Source organism: Lepisosteus platostomus, chromosome 24 (assembly GCF_059453375.1).
Source record: "Lepisosteus platostomus isolate fLepPlt1 chromosome 24, fLepPlt1.hap1, whole genome shotgun sequence".
NCBI classification, from domain to species: Eukaryota; Metazoa; Chordata; class Actinopteri; order Semionotiformes; family Lepisosteidae; genus Lepisosteus; species Lepisosteus platostomus.
The window spans coordinates 3,300,305-3,322,288 of NC_142634.1; the positions used below are offsets into that span (position 1 = coordinate 3,300,305).

At 53.5% G+C, this 21,984-nt stretch overlaps 1 protein-coding gene across 3 annotated transcripts in view; it reads right to left on the reverse strand.

The window, feature by feature from the left end:
- grk3 (G protein-coupled receptor kinase 3) overlaps positions 1–14,246 on the reverse strand; it is a 52,965-nt gene extending 38,719 nt beyond the window's left edge. Inside the window, exons 1-2 of one of the 3 annotated variants that reach the window (XM_088618600.1) lie at positions 12,755–14,246; positions 3,722–3,798 (exon numbers count right to left, since the gene is read on the reverse strand). In XM_088618600.1, coding sequence (XP_088474726.1) covers positions 3,722–3,798; positions 12,755–12,867 — 190 coding nt within the window. In that variant the 5' untranslated portion in view covers positions 12,868–14,246. The remainder of the gene's footprint in view (positions 1–3,721; positions 3,799–12,754) is intronic. The other 2 variants (XM_088618598.1, XM_088618601.1) reach the window with 2 other exon arrangements.
- Between the last annotated feature and the right edge of the window lie 7,738 nt (positions 14,247–21,984).

The following is a 21,984-nucleotide window of genomic DNA, read 5'->3' on the forward strand; positions in this document are numbered from 1 at the left end:
TCCTCTCAATTACAACATTTCTAATGTCTTTATCATAGACAGCACAATGCACTGCAGTGGGTTACATCACAATAGTGTCCAATACATCAGTATGTTTCAATACTATGCAACAAATTAGAGTGCTGCACAGAATAGTTCTGACCACTGTAGAGTAATACATATAGTGCCTTACAGCACACAACAGTGAAGTAAAGAGGGAGAGAGAGGGACTGTGGCGGCAGTAATGGGATTGATGGGTAAATCAAGCCCCTCAATCCAATAACACTTAATTAAATCTGGTGGAGAATGAGCTATGAGTCAAAGTTACTCTGATACGCTGTTGTGGATTTCACCGTTACAGAGCACCAACACCAACATGCTGTTACAGCACATAGACTGACACACCGATAAAGCACACACATGATGTCACGGCGTGCACTGACACAGCCACGCTGTGACAGCGCACACAGTCGCGGCCTCGCTGTTATATAGCGCACTGACACTGCCAAGCTGTGACAGCACACACAGTCGCGGCCTCGCTGTTATATAGCGCACAGTCGCGGCCACGCTGTGACAGCACACACAGTCGCGGCCGCGCTGTTATATAGCGCACAGTCGCGGCCACGCTGTGACAGCACACACAGTCGCGGCCGCGCTGTTATATAGCGCACACAGTCGCGGCCGAGCTGTTATATAGCGCACAGTCGCGGCCATGCTGTGACAGCACACACAGTCGCGGCCGCGCTGTTATATAGCGCACAGTCGGGGCCATGCTGTGACAGCGCACACAGTCGCAGCCTCGCTGTTATATAGCGCACAGTCGCGGCCATGCTGTGACAGCACACACAGTCGCAGCCTCGCTGTCATATAGCGCACTGACACTGCCAAGCTGTGACAGCGCACACAGTCACTGACGCACTGTGACATCGCACACACATTGTCACAACGCACACACAGACACTGTGTTACAGCACAATGACAGACTCTCCTCTTTTCCAGGTTTCTGCCAAACTCTTTCTCTCACTTTCCACATTCTCTCACAGCATACCCAGACATGAGGACTATCTGTGTTGTTAACTGATAGCTTGTATTGATTTTTTAAACTCCAGCTTAAGTAAGGTTTGTTTTTCCGCCGTCCTGAATTGTTTTCAATATCAGTTTTTCATCCACTGAACTGAGATAAACCCCTTAAGGGTTTCAGTGGTAACGAAGGTTGCTAAGCAACACAAATCTCCCCAACATGTTCTCCAAAGTTGTACGAGGCTAAGCAAGAATGGAGCTAAATTGGAAGACCGAGGTAAGTACAAAGAAAAGGAAGGAAAAAAAAAGAGATAATCCCAGATTCTCTCCTAGGTGACTGCACCTGAGCAGAATTCCAGTCTGGAAATTGGTCTCCCTGGAGCAAAGTCCTGAAAATCCCAAGTGGACTGTGTGAGGAAGGCAGATGGGATATTCGAGGACATGTGTGGAGAGGACAGTGACAGGCACAATCTGAGCTACAGACAGATCCTGCACACACAGCCCCATGCAGCGTCCTCTGTGTGCACTGTGTGCAGGGGAACATGGGCTGTGTGCTCGTAACCAGGTATCTGATTAAACAGAAGCTCATGTGTTGTTATAGAGACCCTGGGAACTCAGGCCACGATGACAGAGCATCTACACCGCACTGCCAAGCCCAGTCAGGGAAATGGAAATGGGTCTGAAAAACAGCAGAGCAGACATGCAGGCTTGTGGAAGTTGCAACCGTGCAGCAGGCCAACAGGCACTCAAGATTATTATGCCGTTTACAACTACTAATAAGCAGCCACTGATTTCAGAGACCAGGAGCGGTGAAATACGGCACTGCAGGGGCAGCAGAACCTCAGACTGGCATCTCTGATAGATGATCACTCACTGCACAGAACGCTCATGGAGCTCCACCTCTGCAGGGCCACAGTGTCCAGGTCATACACTGAGCTGGCCTGGCTCTCCCGCGGCCCTGCCTCCTGTCTGTCACAGCTGAGCTCACAGAGCTGCCGTTACCACGGTTACTCAGCCACAAACGGTTGGAAATGGCGGTGGTGACCTCTGACCCGAAGGGGCTGAGTGTAACTGGCAGAGCAGCAATCAGGAACAGCGAGGGCTCTCGCCACTTCCTGGCGAAACCCGCAGCACAGCCTCAGCAGACACGTCTCTCACACACAGTCACACTCTTTACACCTGAACTGCACACATTCACACCCAGGGAACACTCACACAGTCACACTCTTTACACCTGAACTGCACACACTCACACCCAGGGAACACTCTCTCACACACAGTCACGCACACACTCACACCCAGGGAACACTCTCTCACACCCAGGGAACACTTTGTACACCTGAACTGCACACACTCACACCCAGGGAACACCCTCTCTCACAGTCACGCTCTTTACACCTAAACAAAAAATATTTTTCTACACAGTACTGCACACTTCTGGAAACAAACCCTATAAAATTAAGAAAAAGACTAGTTCCTGTGATTTTATGGAAGCTTTTATAGGCCACACACAGTTCATCCCACCCAGCAGAAGCACACAGCACACAGGCCTCACCCTGGCGGGACGCAGCAGGTCATCAACTAGAGGGCATGGCCAGGTGAAGTTGCTTCAGATATCGACTGTTCAGCAAAAGAAGGGTTTGTGAACAGGCTCAGACAGAGGAGCTGACTCTCCCCCTGTGTACAGGCCCTTGGCTGTGAGATGATTACAACAGTTGCCTGGCTAAACCGTCTCTCAGTCTAGCCTCGTTACAGAAGTATTTCAAATCCAGAAAGATTATCAATTAACCCAACACAAATGGCTCCTTCAGTACCAAGACGCAAGCACAGACCCAAGGACACTGTCAAAATTAGGAACATGTGAACATGAGACTGTTGGTAGGAGATGACATTACACAAAGGATTGTAGGTACTTGGAACAAGGTTCTAAAGACAGTCAGACAAGATCACAGGACAGATGAGCTCCTGCGCAACCAAGAGAGCAACACCCGACCGCTCATCTCCTAGGAGCAGAAAATCTCCTCATTATTGCTATTAGTAGTAGTTTTTTGGTCACTGAGGTTGAGCCTCCCTTTCACTCCTCTCCGGCCTGCCGGCAGTGCCTTATATAAACGTCTATTATCAACCCCGGCTCTGGCCCTCACTGAGGGTTTCCAAAAATAACCCCCTGCAGGCAGCTCTGATTAATGGCACCAGGGTCAGGACAGAATTTGACAGAAAGACAGGGAAGGGGGGAGAAAGGGACAGAGAGAGGAAGAGTCAGTACTTCTCAGACACAGCGAAAGGAAAACTGACAACAGTCAGTCTTACTGTGAGTCATTCATGCAAAATGGCTACATTTGTCATTCAAATCCTGCTGCCCTCCCTCCCCATAGCCAGCCAAGGACCTAACTGTCCACAGCCCGACCACAGGGAAATTCTCTGCTGCTTCTGAATGGAGAAGCAGATCCATCAAAATACGACTACAGACATGCTCTTCAGGACACAGGCACCAAGAGCAGGAGCTCGTCACCTCTGACCCTTGAACCCGGTTAGCGCCTTTTACAACATGACCAGCCCCAGTCTCTCCCAGGATCATTCTCAAGAACAGCTCCTGCCCCTGCAAAAGGCATACAGACCCTGAGTTTCAGTACAGGCAGGCACTTCATCTCGGGCTCTGCACAACCTCTCACACAACAGCTTGCACGCTGAATGCTGCACAGAAAGGGCACGCAGGACTCACCAATTTTCTGGTTGAAGATCTTGTCGAATGTCAGCTCGTCCCTCTCCTCCAGGTACTTCTGCATGACGCTGCGAATGCTGTCAGACAGAAGGAGGGAGAGAGAACAGGATTAACACAGCCCCACTCGCAAAGACTCCTAGAACCAGCGCTAAGGCACACAAACAGACAAGCAGCCCAGGGGACTGACACAAGAACACGCCTCACACGTGCCAAACACCACACTTATGCTGGTCTCTTCTCTCCCAAACGCCTCTCTCCCCCGCTAATCTGCCACATCCCGGTGAGAACATTAATGAAGCACTCCTGTGGGAAGAGGAATCAATTAGCACTCCCTGAGCCCGGGCCCAATTGACTCGTTAACACCAGAGCACGCGCTGACAGAGGCGGCAGGCTGCACACAGAGCAGCTAAAGGAAAGCCATGGCGTGCGGGCTGGCCTCCAGCCATCAGCCAGAGACAAGAAGGTGGACAGCGTGCGTGCCAGACGCTGGGCAGCCCCAGGGCCAGACGACAGGCAGGCAGGCAGGGAGACGCTGGGCAGGGAGCAGGTCAAACAGACGCCAGGCAGGGAGACACGGGGTGGGGAGCAGGCCAGACAGACGCCAGGCAGGGAACCAGGCGGGGAGCAGGCCAGACAGACGCCAAGCAGGGAGACACCGGGCAGGGAGCAGGCCAGACAGACGCCGGGCAGGGAGACACCGGGCAGGGAGCAGGCCAGACAGACGCCGGGCGGGGAGACACCGGGCGGGGAGCAGGCCACACAGACGCCAAGCAGGGAGACACCGGGCAGGGAGCAGGCCACACAGACGCCAAGCAGGGAGACACCGGGCGGGGAGCAGGCCACACAGACGCCAAGCAGGGAGACACCGGGCGGGGAGCAGGCCACACAGACGCCAAGCAGGGAGACACCGGGCGGGGAGCAGGCCACACAGACGCCAAGCAGGGAGACACCGGGCGGGGAGCAGGCCACACAGACGCCAAGCAGGGAGACACCGGGCGGGGAGCAGGCCAGACAAGACGCCAAGCAGGGAGACACCGGGCGGGGAGCAGGCCAGACAGACGCCGGGCAGGGAGACACCGGGCGGGGAGCAGGCCACACAGACGCCGGGCGGGGAGACACCGGGCGGGGAGCAGGCCAGACAGACGCCAAGCCGGGAGACACCGGGCGGGGAGCAGGCCAGACAGACGCCAAGCAGGGAGACACCGGGCGGGGAGCAGGCCACACAGACGCCAAGCCGGGAGACACCGGGCGGGGAGCAGGCCACACAGACGCCAAGCCGGGAGACACCGGGCAGGGAGCAGGCCAGACAGACGCCAAGCCGGGAGACACCGGGCGGGGTGAAACAAACACTGAAACAAACAGTGGCAAGAGTTTGCCTCAGTGCACAAAAGCAGTAATTCCAGAGGTGACTGAACCCACCGCAGCCAGCAGATGGGAGAGCTTCCCAGTGAGCTGGGCGCCCGTAGGACGCCTGTTCCCCGGGCAGCACCTGCGCCACACATAGTCCCTTCAGGGCATGTCTGCAACTCTAATCAAGGGTAAGGGGGCGCAAACAGAGGACACTTCTTTAAACCAAGAGCGGTGGATGTCTGAAACAGAATGTCCAGCCATGCTGTTGAAGCCGCCCTTCAAGAACAGCTGGACTGAAGTGTGGGATAGATGAGTGACTGAGCAGCCACACTAGTGAGACAAGAACGTGCTGAAGGGCCACTGCCACAACCCTGAGCTGTGTGGCCAGCCGAAACCTGCAGTGTAAGGCCCATGAGAGAGCACGCCTCAGCATCGAGCACAGCTCTGACTGGGACAGGAGAGCAGGAAGAAAGCGGTAAAAGCTGTAGATGCAGTCTGAGCTACATTTAATGTTTTCATCACTCTGAATTTAGCTGTTTACCATTTACCAATATCTGTGTTGCTCTGTGCTGCGTGTGTAGTGTGCTGCGATGCCCGTGTTGCTCTGTGCTGCGTGTGTAGTGTGCTGCGATGCCCGTGTTGCTCTGTGCTGCGTGTGTAGTGTGCTGCGATGCCCGTGTTGCTCTGTGCTGCGTGTGTAGTGTGCTGCGATGCCCGTGATGCTCTGTGCTGTGTGTGTAGTGTGCTGCGATGCCCGTGTTGCTCTGTGCTGTGTGTGTAGTGTGCTGCGATGCCCGTGTTGCTCTGTGCTGTGTGTGTAGTGTGCTGCGATGCCCGTGTTGCTCTGTGCTGTGTGTGTAGTGTGCTGCGATGCCCGTGTTGCTCTGTGCTACGTGTGTAGTGTGCTGCGATGCCCGTGTTGCTCTGTGCTGTGTGTGTAGTGTGCTGCGATGCCCGTGTTGCTCTGTGCTGTGTGTGTAGTGTGCTGCGATGCCCGTGTTGCTCTGTGCTGTGTGTGTAGTGTGCTGCGATGCCCGTGTTGCTCTGTGCTGTGTGTGTAGTGTGCTGCGATGCCCGTGTTGCTCTGTGCTGTGTGTGTAGTGTGCTGCGATGCCCGTGTTGCTCTGTGCTGTGTGTGTAGTGTGCTGCGATGCCCGTGTTGCTCTGTGCTGTGTGTGTAGTGTGCTGCGATGCCCGTGTTGCTCTGTGCTGTGTAGTGTGCTGCGATGCCCGTGTTGCTCTGTGCTGTGTAGTGTGCTGCGATGCCCGTGTTGCTCTGTGCTGTGTGTGTAGTGCGCTGCGATGCCCGTGTTGCTCTGTGCTGTGTGTGTAGTGCGCTGCGATGCCCGTGTTGCTCTGTGCTGGGTGTGTAGTGCGCTGCGATGCCCGTGTTGCTCTGTGCTGCGTGTGTAGTGTGCTGCGATGCCCGTGTTGCTCTGTGCTGCGTGTGTAGTGTGCTGCGATGCCCGTGTTGCTCTGTGCTGCGTGTGTAGTGTGCTGCGATGCCCGTGTTGCTCTGTGCTGCGTGTGGAGTGTGCTGCGATGCCCGTGTTGCTCTGTGCTGCGTGTGGAGTGTGCTGCGATGCCCGTGTTGCTCTGTGCTGCGTGTGGAGTGTGCTGCGATGCCCGTGTTGCTCTGTGCTGCGTGTGGAGTGTGCTGCGATGCCCGTGTTGCTCTGTGCTGTGTGTGTAGTGTGCTGCGATGCCCGTGTTGCTCTGTGCTGTGTGTGTAGTGTGCTGCGATGCCCGTGTTGCTCTGTGCTGTGTGTGTAGTGTGCTGCGATGCCCGTGTTGCTCTGTGCTGTGTGTGTAGTGTGCTGCGATGCCCGTGTTGCTCTGTGCTGTGTGTGTAGTGTGCTGCGATGCCCGTGTTGCTCTGTGCTGTGTGTGTAGTGTGCTGCGATGCCCGTGTTGCTCTGTGCTGTGTGTGTAGTGTGCTGCGATGCCCGTGTTGCTCTGTGCTGTGTGTGTAGTGTGCTGCGATGCCCGTGTTGCTCTGTGCTGTGTGTGTAGTGTGCTGCGATGCCCGTGTTGCTCTGTGCTGTGTGTGTAGTGTGCTGCGATGCCCGTGTTGCTCTGTGCTGTGTGTGTAGTGTGCTGCGATGCCCGTGTTGCTCTGTGCTGTGTGTGTAGTGTGCTGCGATGCCCGTGTTGCTCTGTGCTGTGTGTGTAGTGTGCTGCGATGCCCGTGTTGCTCTGTGCTGTGTGTGTAGTGTGCTGTGATGCACATGTTGCTCTGTGCTGTTTGTATAATGCTTTATGGTAACTATATCGTACTGTCATAAGTGTGGTATGATAACTACATTGTGCCTGCATTGGGACTGTGATAAATGGCTATGAGAGACCTAGAGACTCTACACACAGACCCATCACTGCGTGTCTGGTCCCCCCCACAAACCGCACTTATGCGTGTGGCAGGTGGAGATGATTATTCTCTGACACCCTGACTGCTGAACAAGAGACTGCTGAGATAGGTGCTGGTCACACAGAGAGTGGTAGTCTGCAGCAGTGTAGCACACAAACCCTTACAAAGCAGAGCTGCCAAATCAGCATTGCTGCTCTGACCTGGGCAGCCAGGAAGGGATTCAAAGCCACAACATTGTGCACACAGTGAAATGCACTACCACTCCCATGTGCCCACTATTAACAGGGCAATGCAGTTATGCCAACAAGTGCATTTCACACCAACCAGCTCGGAAACTGCCCCCTCGCGCTCTCTCTCTCTCCCCCAGGTCGGACACTCGCACACCGCCCCCTCGTGTCTCTCTCTCTCTCCCCCAGGTCGGACACTCGGACACCGCCCCCTCGCTCTCTCTCTCTCCCCCAGGTCGGACACTCGGACACCGCCCCCTCGCTCTCTCTCTCTCTCCCCCAGGTCGGACACTCGGACACCGCCCCCTCGCTCTCTCTCCCTCCCCCAGGTCGGACACACTCAGACACCGCCCCCTCGCTCTCTCTCTCTCTCCCCCAGGTCGGACACTCGGACACCGCCCCCTCATGTCTCTCTCTCTCTCTCTCCCCCAGGTCGGACACTCGGACACCGCCCCCTCGCTCTCTCTCTCCCCCCCAGGTCGGACACACTCAGACACCGCCCCCTCGCTCTCTCTCTCTCCCCCAGGTCGGACACTCAGACACCGCCCCCTCGTGTCTCTCTCTCTCTCCCCCAGGTCGGACACTCGGACACCGCCCCCTCATGTCTCTCTCTCCCCCAGGTCGGACACTCAGACACCGCCCCCTCGCTCTCTCTCTCTCTCCCCCAGGTCGGACACACTCAGACACCGCCCCCTCGCTCTCTCTCCCTCCCCCAGGTCGGACACTCGGACACCGCCTCCTCGCTCTCTCTCTCTCCCCCAGGTCGGACACTCGGACACCGCCCCCTCGCTCTCTCTCTCTCTCCCCCAGGTCGGACACTCAGACACCGCCCCCTCGCTCTCTCTCTCTCTCCCCCAGGTCGGACACACTCAGACACCGCCCCCTCGCTCTCTCTCCCTCCCCCAGGTCGGACACTCGGACACCGCCTCCTCGCTCTCTCTCTCTCCCCCAGGTCGGACACTCGGACACCGCCCCCTCGCTCTCTCTCTCTCTCCCCCAGGTCGGACACTCGGACACCGCCTCCTCGCTCTCTCTCTCTCCCCCAGGTCGGACACTCGGACACCGCCCCCTCGCTCTCTCTCTCTCTCTCCCCCCCAGGTCCGACACACTCAGACACTGCCCCATCGCTCTCTCTCTCTCCCCCAGGTCGGACACTCGGACACCGCCCCCTCGTGTCTCTCTCTCTCTCCCCCAGGTCGGACACTCAGACACTGCCCCCTCGCTCTCTCTCTCTCTCTCCCCCCCAGGTTGGACACTCAGACACTGCCCCCTCGCTCTCTCTCTCTCCCCCAGGTCGGACACACTCGAGTTGTAACCTCACAGGAGGTACTGTACCCCAGTATCGTACAGCCCCCCAGCAGCCATCCTTCTGATTCGGGGAGCAGGCAGGGGTCTGGCCAGATGAATCACTTGGCTTGAGATCAGTCTTTACTATCTAATAGCTGTAAAAAAGATATTCCTTATGCAAACTCAATTAAAAACAGCCCCTCCTTGTAATGAGGCTCTGCTTATCTGTTGAGAGCAATAAAACTCTCTTTTAATTTCACACACAGCCAGAGGCCCTCAGTAAAGCCCAGGGTCACCAGTAAGGCTGTCAGCTGTGCTGGGGCTGCGCTGCAAGCTGACACCCACTCAGAGAGCCACATGCTGCTCCAGGACCAGTCTCTCCCTCTCCCGCCCGACACGTCCATTTATCCAAAGCAACTTCCACACAGACCCGTTATACAGCTACCTCTGCTGGGGCCTTTCTGGGGCCTGAAGGGAACTGCAGCTGTGCCCCGCCCCTGATTTGAACCCGTGACCAGACCACCGACCACTCGCACTACTCCACACTGCTGCGTCCTCTCCCTCGGCCTCTTCCTCCTGTCCCTTGCCTCTCCCACGCTCCTCCCCTCCTTATCTCCCACTCCCTCACCTAGCTTGTCAATGTCTCACCCAGCTGTCAGTGGCTCGCCCGTGGCAAGTGAGAATGTCACAGCGCCGCGTTACTTCAGCCAGCTCACAACAAAGCCTTTTTGCTAAAACCGCCTTTGCAGTATTTTTGAAGCTTCTATTTATATGAATGCTCTGGGGTTTCTCCTGCCCACAGTCTGCCCTCTCAGGTGGATTACAGCATGATAGCCAATTCTGGGATCAGATTTTTTCAATAGAAACATTATCTACAAATCCTGACTAAAGACAAAATACGAGCAGATGTTCTTCCCGAGTCTGAGAGCTGTATATCTGATACAGCTTAATCATGTGTTATAAGGCCAGGATTCAGCAGCTTCCCAGATGATCCTGGATTACTAACTGCTGTGCAACAGTAACAATGTCCACAGCAGTGGCCACAGCCAACAGCACGATGCTCCCCGACTACCACCCTGAGCTCCCCTGCACAGCTCACAGGCCCAACACCAGACCCCGCTGGGGTAACGGCCCAGTGCCTGCTCACCTTCACAGCCAGGCAAAGATAACTCTCTGTTTCAGAACCAGGAGCCCAGCTCGTAAGGACTATTCCAGGACCAGGAGCCCAGCCCAGCCTGTTCGGGACTCTGCGATGACCACACAAAGCCATGTCACTCCTCAGCGAAGTCCACACTAGAGCTGCAGCAGCTACAGCCCAGCAAAGGCCTGCAGCACACTTCAGCATCAGAGACGGGGCCAACGTACTCCTCGATCTCGAGACCCCTTTCCCTCAGCACTCTTCACACAGACCCGCCAACACCCCCTCCGGGGCGCTCGGACCTACACGTATCCACACCTTCACCCCTCAGGTCACCCAGAAAGTAAAACACACATCTACACCTCCACAGCTTTCCCCCTCAGGCACCACTCGCCAAGAGCCCTGCTGGAAGAACTAATCAAATCAACTAACTCAACATTTAAAAGTCATTGTGTCTGCTTTACAGTAAGAGTGCTATGAGCAAAGCTACTGCTGCAGAAACTGAGAATTCACTTCCTCTGAACCCGCAGAGATTGTACTCAAGTGGTCGGCTATATGCAGCGGTGACCTGGCCTGTACTCCCTAGCGCCGTGGTTCATTGTCTAACAGCACTAACAGTCTCCAGGACCTGAGCTGGGCCTCTCACAGCAGGTCCATCTGCAGCTGACAGGCCAGGCCACAGAGCAGCCTAGACGAGCAGGCACAGCTCCCCACGGGCTGCAACCAGGAGAGGTGCAAAGAGAGGGGCAGGGAGAAGGAGAAGGAGAGGGGCAGGGAGAGGGAGAAGGAGAGGGGCAGGGAGAGGGCAGGGAGAAGGAGAAGGAGAGGGGCAGGGAGAAGGAGAAGGAGAGGGAGAGGGAGAGGGCTACATCTGAGTAGCACACACCAAGAACTCATTAACATTCACAGCACCGTGCCACAGACGCACAGGTCGCAGGGAGCTGGCTTCAAGCTCCACAGGAAATCGATGTGGAGCTCTGTCCGACAGACGCTCCGTCACATTCAGCTGTGTCCACGTATTAAAAAGGAGTCAGGGTGCCTCCAGGGGTCGGACCTGCGGCCCGACTCACACAAACTCAACAAAATCAGCACATCGGACGGGTGGAGCGAGCCTGGGTCACAGGCGACGGGACCGGGTCACCAAAAGGGTCCTAATGTCCACTGGTTGTCCTGGTAACCAGGCAACAGGGTAACTGGAGCCGTTCATCCCTGCAATTCCCCCTCATTCTCCTCTTCCTCCTCTCCCTCTCTCCCAACTCATCTTCCTCCTCTCTCCGCTTCCTCTTCCTCCCCACTCATCTTCCTCCTCTCTCCGCTTCCTCTTCCTCCCCACTCATCTTCCTCCTCTCTCCGCTTCCTCTTCCTCCCCTCCCTCCCCACTCATCTTCCTCCTCTCTCCGCTTCCTCTTCCTCCCCCCCTCTCCCCTTCCACCCCTCCTCTCTCCTCTTCCATCCCCCTCCTCTCCCCCTTCTCTCTCCTTTTCCTCCTCTCCCCTCTCCTCTTCCTCCTCTCCCCCAATCCTCTTCCTCCCCTCTCCTCAATCCTCTTCCTCCCCTCTCCCCTTCCTCCTCTCCCCCCAATCCTCTTCCTGCTATCCCCTTCCTCCTCTCCCCCCTCCTCTTCCTCCTCTCCCCCAATCCCCTTCCTCCCCTGTCCTCTTCCTCCTCTCCCCCCAATCCTCTTCCTCCTCTCCCTCCCCCCAATCCTCTTCCTCCCCTCTCCTCTTCCTCCTCTCCCCCCAATCCTCTTCCTCCCCTCTCCTCTTCCTCCTCTCCCCCCAATCCTCTTCCTCCTCTCCACCCAATCCTCTTCCCCTCCTCTTCCTCCTCTCCTCCTCTTCCTTCCACCTCCTTCTCTCCCTTCTTCTTCTCCTCCTCTCCCCTCCTCCCCTCTTCCTCCTCCTCCTCCTCTCCCCTTCTCTTCCCCTCCTCCCTCCCCTCTTCCTCCTCCCTCCCCTCTTCCCTTCTCTTCCTCTCCCCTTCTCTTCCCCTCCTCCCTCCCCTCTTCCTCCTCCTCCTCTCCCCTTATCTTCCTCTCCCCTTCTCTTCCCCTCCTCCCTCCCCTCTTCCTCCTCCTCTCCCCTTCTCTTCTCCTCCTCCCTCCCCTCTTCCTCCTCCTCTCCCCTTCTCTTCTCCTCCTCCCTCCCCTCTTCCTCCTCCTCCTCCTCTCCCCTTCTCTTCTCCTCCTCCTCCCTCCCCTCTTCCTCCTCTCCTCCTCCCTCCCCTTCTCCTCCTCCCCCCTCCCCTCTTCCTCCTCCTCTCCTCCTCCCTCCCCTCTTCATCCTCCCCTCCCCTTCTCTTCTCCTCCTCCCTCCCCTCTTCCTCCTCCTCTCCCCTTCTCTTCTCCTCTTCCTCCTCCTCTCCCCTTCTCTTCTCCTCCTCCCTCCCCTCTTCCTCCTCCTCTCCCCTTCTCTTCTCCTCATCCTCCTCCTCTCCCCTTCTCTTCCCCTCATCCTCCTCCTCTCCCCTTCTCTTCTCCTCCTCCTCCTCTCCCCTTCTCTTCTCCTCCTCCTCCTCTCTCCCCATCCTCTTCCTCCTTTTCCTCCTCTCCATCCTCCCCCTCCCCCCTTCATCCTCCCTCCTCTTCCTCCTCTCCATCCTCCCTCCTCTCCATCCTCCCTCTGACAGCGGGCGCAGGCAGGGCGCTGTGCGCAGCGGTGCGGTACCTGGGCTCGGGTAGGATGATCTTCTTGCTGGCCCGGGCGGCGGGAGTGGACTTGCTCTTCTCCATCGCCATCAGATAGCTGACATCGGCGAGCACGGCCTCCAGGTCCGCCATTTTCACTTCCTCGTGCGCGACGCCGCCACCGAGGACACAGAAAAGCGCAGGTCCGGTGGTCCGAGAGCGATCAGTCACGACGGGTCGGGGGCTCAGCGTCCGGACCGGTGGATCCGTTAGAGCCCTCGAGCGACGGTGCCGTTCTGCCGTTAGCTTTCAAACCGCGCCGCCCGTCTCGAGCCCACGCATCGCGACCGGTCCTCCTTCACGAGCCGGGTCTCCGGACCGAACCCGCTGCGGGTCCCGGCCCGTGCAGGGGCGTCCAGGTGCGCGCGCCGAGGCTCGGTCTCCCCGAAAGGAGTCGGTGCTGCAGCTCGAGACTGCGCGTGCCCTCCCCCCAGGCCGGCAGACGAACCTCCTCGAGCCGCTTCCTCAGCGCTAGCTGTCAAGAGTCGCGCGACCGGGGGGTTGGATTGGGTTCGGTTCGGTCCCGCCCGCCAGAGAGCGACCTTGCAGGGCGGCAGTCCGCAAGACACGACCCTCCTCCTGTCTGTCCTCTTGCGCGACAAAAAAAACGTTTTTTTTAGAAAAGAGAAGCACAGTCCCGGAAAATAAATGCTCGCGTCCGTGTAGCTTCCCCTTCCCGCAACAAAGACCGATCGCAAACAAGCAAGCAAATAAACAATCAGCGCGCTGAAGCCTGACCCCGCGCTGTTTACAGGCAGAAAGCAGGACGCGTTTGCTTCTCTGCTTGCAGCTCCCCGCTGCACGGAAGGGCAGGCGGTGCAGGACTATAAATAACCCGCCGCGCAGCCCCCTCTGCCGCTGCCCCGTCCGGCACTGCGGTCCCCAGCCGAGCCGAGCCGAACCGAACCGAGCCGGACCGGACCCCCTGCCCGCCGCGCACCCGGCTGGACCGGCTCCCGTCTCTTCAGTGCCTGCGAAGCGAGCGGGCTCTCCTCCGGCCTGACTTCTCCGAGGAGGAAGGGCTTGTCTTGTTTTCAGGGAGCCCCGCTATTGCGAAACGCCGTCATGGCTCGCGCTTCCTGCCGCCTGCGAGCTTCGCCGAAACTGCGCGCGGCCCGGCCGCCGCTCCCGTGCAGGGGGACAGCGCGCGGGCGGGCGGCTCGCGGTCCTCCGAGGTCTGCTGTGCCTCGAGCTCCCTGCGCGCTCAGCATCCGCGCCCGGATCGTCTTGCGCTCGTCTCGCGCTGCGCTTGGTCCTGGCGCCAGCCCTCGGCTACGGCTCCTCCGAGACGACCTGTCCCCTTTCTCCGAAGGCAAAAAGGTGGCTTTGGCGTGTCCTGTCGACGAAACGCTCACGACCAACAGTCCGTCCTTCCCGGTGCCGAACAGACTTCTTGTTCAGCCTGCAAAGCTCAGCGACCGACTTCCTCCCAGCTCTCCGCCAGCCGCCTGCAAAACCCGGAGCTGGAACGCAGCGCAGGGAGCTGGATTCTGAGCCCCGCGCTGCTACTGTAATGACGGCAGTAGCCGGGCACACGGGTTTGTGACAGACGCCCGCAGCTTTCACCTCCCACTGCGCCTGTAGTCGTGCACGGCCTGCCTAGATGTCGCGGTACTGCCGCTGCCACAGTCTGCATCAGGACCTGCAGGAGGCTCCAGGCAGAGCTGTCGGTCTGGGTGACCGGCAGGCAGAGTGGAGCTCTGACTCTGAGCTCTGAGGGGGAAGGGAGGACTCTGCTGTCAGACTCCAGGCCAGACCAGGACTATCAGCAGCCTGTTCTTCAGCCCCACAGTGAGACAACACAGACACACCTGTCCCCCTGCACACCTGGAGTGTATCTACTGTACACTCTGCACACCTGGATTCTATCTACTGTACACACTGACACCTGGGGAGTATCTACTGTACACACTGCACACCTGGATTCTATATACTGTACACACTGAACACCTGTAGAGCACCTACTGTACACACTGACACCTGGATTCTATATACTGTACACACTGAACACCTGTAGAGCACCTACTGTACACACTGACACCTAGAGAGTATCTACTGTACACACTGACACCTGGATTCTATATACTGTACACACTGAACACCTGTAGAGCACCTACTGTACACACTGACACCTGGATTCTATATACTGTACACACTGAACACCTGTAGAGCACCTACTGTACACACTGACACCTAGAGAGTATCTACTGTACACACTGACACCTGGATTCTATATACTGTACACACTGAACACCTGTAGAGCACCTACTGTACACACTGACACCTAGAGAGTATCTACTGTACACACTGACACCTGGATTCTATATACTGTACACACTGAACACCTGTAGAGCACCTACTGTACACACTGACACCTAGAGAGTATCTACTGTACACACTGACACCTGGATTCTATATACTGTACACACTGAACACCTGTAGAGCACCTACTGTACACACTGACACCTAGAGAGTATCTACTGTACACACTGACACCTGGATTCTATATACTGTACACACTGAACACCTGTAGAGCACCTACTGTACACACTGACACCTGGATTCTATATACTGTACACACTGAACACCTGTAGAGCACCTACTGTACACACTGACACCTAGAGAGTATCTACTGTACACACTGACACCTGGATTCTATATACTGTACACACTGAACACCTGTAGAGCACCTACTGTACACACTGACACCTAGAGAGTATCTACTGTACACACTGACACCTGGATTCTATATACTGTACACACTGAACACCTGTAGAGCACCTACTGTACACACTGACACCTAGAGAGTATCTACTGTACACACTGACACCTGGATTCTATATACTGTACACACTGAACACCTGTAGAGTATCTACTGTACACACTGACACCTGGATTCTGTATACTGCAAACCTGGAGTGTATCAAGTATACACACTGAACACCTGTAGAGCACCTACTGTACACACTGACACCTAGAGAGTATCTACTGTACACACTGACACCTGGATTCTATATACTGTACACACTGAACACCTGTAGAGCACCTACTGTACACACTGACACCTGGATTCTATATACTGTACACACTGAACACCTGTAGAGCACCTACTGTACACACTGACACCTAGAGAGTATCTACTGTACACACTGACACCTGGATTCTATATACTGTACACACTGAACACCTGTAGAGCACCTACTGTACACACTGACACCTAGAGAGTATCTACTGTACACACTGACACCTGGATTCTATATACTGTACACACTGAACACCTGTAGAGCACCTACTGTACACACTGACACCTAGAGAGTATCTACTGTACACACTGATACCTGGATTCTATATACTGTACACACTGAACACCTGTAGAGTATCTACTGTACACACTGACACCTGGATTCTGTATACTGCAAACCTGGAGTGTATCAAGTATACACACTGCACACCTAGAGAGCATCTACTGTACACATTGACACCTGGAGTGTATACACTGTACACACTGCACACCTGGAGTCTATATACTATACACACTGCACACCTGGAGAGCACCTACTGCACACACTGACACCTGGAGTGTATCTAGCGTACACATTGACACCTGGATTCTATATACTGTACACACTGCACACCTGGAGAGTATCTACTGTTCACACTGACACCTGGAGTCTATATACTGTACACACTGAACACCTGTAGAGCATCTACTGTACACACTGACACCTGGAGTGTATATACTGTACACACTGCACACCTGGAGAACATCTACTGAACACACTGGACACCTGGATTCTATATACTGTACACACTGACACCTGGAGGGTATCTACTGTACACACTGACACCTGGATTCTGTATACTGTACACACTGACACCTGGGTAGTATCTACTGTAGTTTCTTCTAATAATCTAATAATCTTGTAATAGCTTTTGATTCTGGTTCTCTTTCTATTCTCTTCTGAACTTCAGTCGAAATTGAAAAACTCTGTGGGTGATACAGGCATGACATTCAACCCACATGTGCTGCATATTGTCAAAACATCTTTCTTTCACCTCAGAAATATCACTAGACTATGCCCTATGTTATCACTAACTGTGGCTGAAAAGCTGACCAACACATTTGTCTTCTCCTGATTTGACTACTGTAATGCTCTACTTGCTGGGGTTTCTAAATCCACCTTGAACAAACTCCAGTATGTCCAAAATTTGGCAGCCAGAATCCTGACCAGGTCTAGTGCAAGTGATCATATTACTCCTATCCTGGAGTCCTTGCACTGGATTCCTGTCAAGTTTCTTGTCGACTTCAAAATCCTCCTGCTCACCTATAAGGCTCTGCATGGCTTGGTACCACAGAACCTGTCTGAGCTACTACCACCCTACTCCCCACCTCACAACCTTCGCTTTTCTAACTCTGGTCTCCTGTAATATTATTATTAATAATAATAATAATAATAATAATAATAATAATAATAATAATAATATTGTTGTTTTAGTGTTTGTTTGAGAACAGCATGGAGAGAGTGTGAGTATGTGAGTGTATGAGTGTGAGTATTTAACTGTGTGTGTGAGAGTTTATGAATGTAATAATAATAATTGCTTACACTTATATTGCACTTTGCTGGACTCCCCACTGACAGCTGTTTACAGGTACTGGGGATTCCCTTCTCTCAGGCAGGAGCTGCTCAAAACTCCTTCAACAGTATCTTGTGCAAAAGAGCCCAAACATTTTTATCAAGTGTGAGAGCAAGTGCTATTTCGTGGAGGAGTATGTATGTGAATCTGTGTGTGTGAGTGTGTGTAAGTGTATGAGTGAGTGTGAGAGTGTGTGTGAGTGAGTGTATGAGTGTGAGGTGATTGTGTAAGAGTGTGTACGTGAGAGTGTTGTGTGAGAGTAGTGTGTGAAAGTGTAGTGAGTGAGAGGATGTGTGTGAGAGTGTATGAGTGAGTGTGTGAGAGTGTGTGTGAGATTGTGTGTGAGGTGAGTGAGAGTGTGTGTGTGTAAGGTGAGTGAGAGTGTGTGTGAGGTGAGTGAGAGTGTGTGTGTGTGTGAGGTGAGTGAGAGTGTGAGGTGAGTGAGAGTGTGTGTAAGGTGAGTGAGAGTGTGAGGTGAGTGAGAGTGTGTGTAAGGTGAGTGAGAGTGTGTGTGTGAGGTGAGTGAGAGTGTGTGTGTGAGGTGAGTGAGAGTGTGAGTGAGAGTGTGTGAGTGTGTGAGGTGAGTGAGATTGTGTGTGTGAGGAGAGAGAGACTGTGTGTGACGTGAGTGAGAGTGTGTGTGAGAGTGTGTGTGTGAAAGGTAAGTGAGAGAGTGTGCGACAATATGTGTGTTAGTGTGTGTGAATGAGAGTGTGCAACAGTGTGTGTGAGGTGAGTGAGAGTGTGCGCGACTGTGAGTGTGTGTGTGAGAGGTGAGAATGTCAGTGTGACAGTGTCAGTGAGAGTGTGTGCAACAGTGTGTGTTAGAATAGTCTGTGAGACAGAGTTTGAGTGAGTGAGAGTGTTACAGTGTGTGTGAGTGAGAGAGTGTGTGACAGTGTGTGTCTGAGAGTGTGTGAGAATAGTATGTGAGAGGTGAGTGAGAGTGTGTGCGACAGTGTGTGTGAGTGAGAGTGTGTGCGACACTGTGTGTGTGAGTGTTTCTGCAACAGTGTGTCTGAGTGAGAATGTGACTGTGTGTGTGAGTGTGTGACTTTGTATGTGAGAGGTGATTGAGAGTGTATGTGACAGTGTGTGAGTGAGAGTAGTGTGTGAGAGGTGAGTGAGAGTGTGCGACCATGTGTGTGAGTGAGTGTGCGACAGTGTGTGTGATTGTGTGAGTGAGAGTAGTGTAAGAGGTGAGTGAGAGTGTGTGACAGTTTGTGTGAGAGGTGAGAGTGTGTGTGAGAATGTGTGTGAGAGTAGTGTGTGAGAGGTGAGTGAAAGAGTGTGCGACAGTGTGTGTGTGAGGGTGTGTGAGAGTGTGTGCAACAGTGTGCGTGAATGAGACTAATGTGTGAGTGTGTGGGAGGTGAGTGAGAGTGTGTGCGACAGTGTGTTTGAGTGTGTGTGAAAGAGTGTATGAGTGTGTGATTGTGTATGTGAGAGTGTGTGTGTGTGTGAGAGTCTGAGATTGTATCAGTGATTGTGTGAGAGTGTGTGTGTGAGGTGAGTGAGAGTGTGAGGTGGGTGAGTGTGTGACTTTGTATGTGTGAGGTGAGTGAGAGTATGTGCGACAGTGTGTGAAGTGAGTGAGAGTGTGACTGTGTGTGAGAGGTGAGTGAGAGTGTGTGAGTTTGTGAAGTGAGTGAGAACGTGCGACAGTGTGTTTGAGTGTGTGTGATAGTAGTGTGTGAGAGGTGAGTGAGACTGTGTGTGAGAGTAGTGTGTGTGAGTGAGAGAGTGTGTGCGACAGCGTGTGAATGAGAGTAGTGTGTGAGAGGTGAGTGAGGGTGTGTGTGAGTGTGTGAGAGTGTGTGAGAGGTGAGTGAGGGTGTGTTTGTGTGTCTGAGAGTGTATGAGTGATTGTGTGTGTGAGAGTAGTGTTTGTGAGGTGAGTAAGAGTGTGTGTGAGAGTTTGTGTGTGTGTGAGGTGAGTGAGAATGTGTGTGTGAGTGTCTGAGAGTTTATGAGTGAGTGTGTGTGTGAGAGTGTGTGTGTGAGTGTGCCAGGGAAATGTGCTGCTCTGTGGTGACCTCAATGCACGAACAGGCACACTGGCAGACTTCACCAGCACACAGGGAAACACTCACATATTCGGACAATCCCCTCTGTACCACACACACCGGTCACCACACACAGGTGCAGCCATGACACCACGGTCAACAGCACCGGGCGTGAGCTGCTGCAGCTCTGTCAAGGGCTGGGCCTGTACATCGTCAACGGCAGGACTAGAGGGGACTCTCTAGGCAGGTTCACCTACCGCACAGAGCACTGGCAGCAGTGTGATGACTACGCCATCATCAGGAGTACGACCTGGACTCCTCCTGTATCAGTGCCTTCACTGTCAGGCCACAAACTCCTCTCTCCGACCACAGCCAGATCACACTCTACATGAAGAGAGCACACCAGCACAGAAACACACTGACACAGCCCAGCCTGCTGTACGACCTCAACCAGGCGTACAGAAGGGACACAGACAGCCTAGACAGATACCAAACTGCACTTGACGATGAAATTCAGACACTGTTGGACACATTCCTAAACACGCCGTATCAAACCAACAAATTAGGCATAAACTTGGCCACACAAAAACTAAATCACCTATTTCACAAACTAGCATCAAAATCTAAGCTAAAAACAACTAAATCAAAAAACTACCAAAAACAAAAGCAAAAGAAAAGTGGTTTGATATGGAGTGCAAAAACATCAGAAATGCACTATGAAAACTCTCAAATCAAAAACACAGACAGCCACACAACACAGATCTGCGGCTCAGCTACTGTGAAATGGTAAAACTTTACAAACACAAGCTGAAAAAGAACAGAAACACATACATAAACAAACAACTTGCAGAAATTGAGGAGTCACTAAATCGGAACTGTTTTTGGGAGAAGGGGAACAATTTAAATAAATCAAAACCAGAAGAATTGGCCATCCAAAATGGAACAATCTGGCAAACATACTTTGAAAATCTCTATCAAAAGCTCCCAAATACGAATCAATCAGACCAAAACACCATTTATGAAAAACTCAAAATTTTGGAATTGGCTATCAAAGACAACCAAAACCCCAAACAAAATCACCGATCACTGAGTAGGAGCTACTGGACAAATTCCAAGCCCTCAGACCACGCAACGCCTATGGCCAAGATGGAGTCAACAATGAGATGCTAAGACACAGCCGCCCAAAGATACAACAAGCCCTGCTCAAACTCCTCAATCTCATCATGACAATCGGATGTTTCTCTGTAACCTGGGGAAGGTATTCTGGAATATCCTGAACACACGAATACTGGCCTTCCTTACCGAACACAATGTCCTGAGCAAGAGTCACATTGTCTATCAGTGTGTGTAGGGTGTAAATGTGATCAGATGTGCGGTGAACTGGTAAGAAGCCAAACACGTCCACCAAAAAGACAAAGGAAAAATTTTGGCCTGCTTTGTCGATTTCAAAACAACTTTTGACTCGATTTGGCATGAAAGATATTTTTATAAACTACTCCAAAGCGGCATAGGGGGCAAAGTGTACAACATAATTAAATCAATGTACTCAGAGAGCAAATGTGCAGTGAAAATTGGAAACAAAAGGACCAAATTCTTCACCCAAGGCCGCGGGGTGAGACAGGGCTGCAGCCTGAGCCCAACACTGTTCAATATCTATATCAATAAATTAGCAGGAATGTTGGAACAGTCTGCAGCTCCTGGTCTCACACTACATGACACAGAAATCAAGTTCCTGCTTTATGCAGATGACCTGGTCCTGCTGTCGCCCACAGAACAGGGGCTGCAGCAGAACCTGGCACTGCTGGAGCAGTACTGTCAGACCTGGGCGCTGACAGTCAATCTGAACAAGACCAGAGTTGTGGTTTTCCAGAAGAAAGCCAGACCGCAGGGAAACAGGTACAAATTCACACTGAACAACAACACATTGGAGCACACATCCAGCTACACATATCTCGGTCTCACCATCAGCTCTTCTGGGAGTTTTGACCTGGCAGTGAAGGCATTGAGAGAGAAGGCACTCAGGGCTTTCTACACAATAAGAAGGAGGCTCTTCAACATCAACCCACCAACAAGAATCTGGCTCCAAATATTTCAAAGTGTAATCCAACCCATTGCCCTATATGGCAGTGAAGTGTGGGTCCCCTCACAGACCAGGATTACACTCAATGGGACAAACACCCCACAGAAACTCTCCACATGAAGATCTGTAGAAACATCCTCCATGTGCAGAGAAAAACACGTAACAATGGGTGCAGGGCCGAATTAGGCCAGTACCCACTATTGATAAACATACAGAAAAAAGTATTAAAGTATTGGCTACACCTAAAAAACAGAACCAACATTCCTACCACCACAAAGCCCTGCTGAGCCAAGAGCTGAGCCCAAAACAGAGCCCCCTGAGCCAGCTGGTTCTTGAGGCTCACTGACCTGAGCCACACCGACACTAACCAGCATCAGGACAGCACTGCTAGAGCACCACAACTCAGACTCAACCACATCACAGCACAGATCAAACAACAATATCTCACACATTGGGACACACACACACAAACACAACATAAACTCAAAA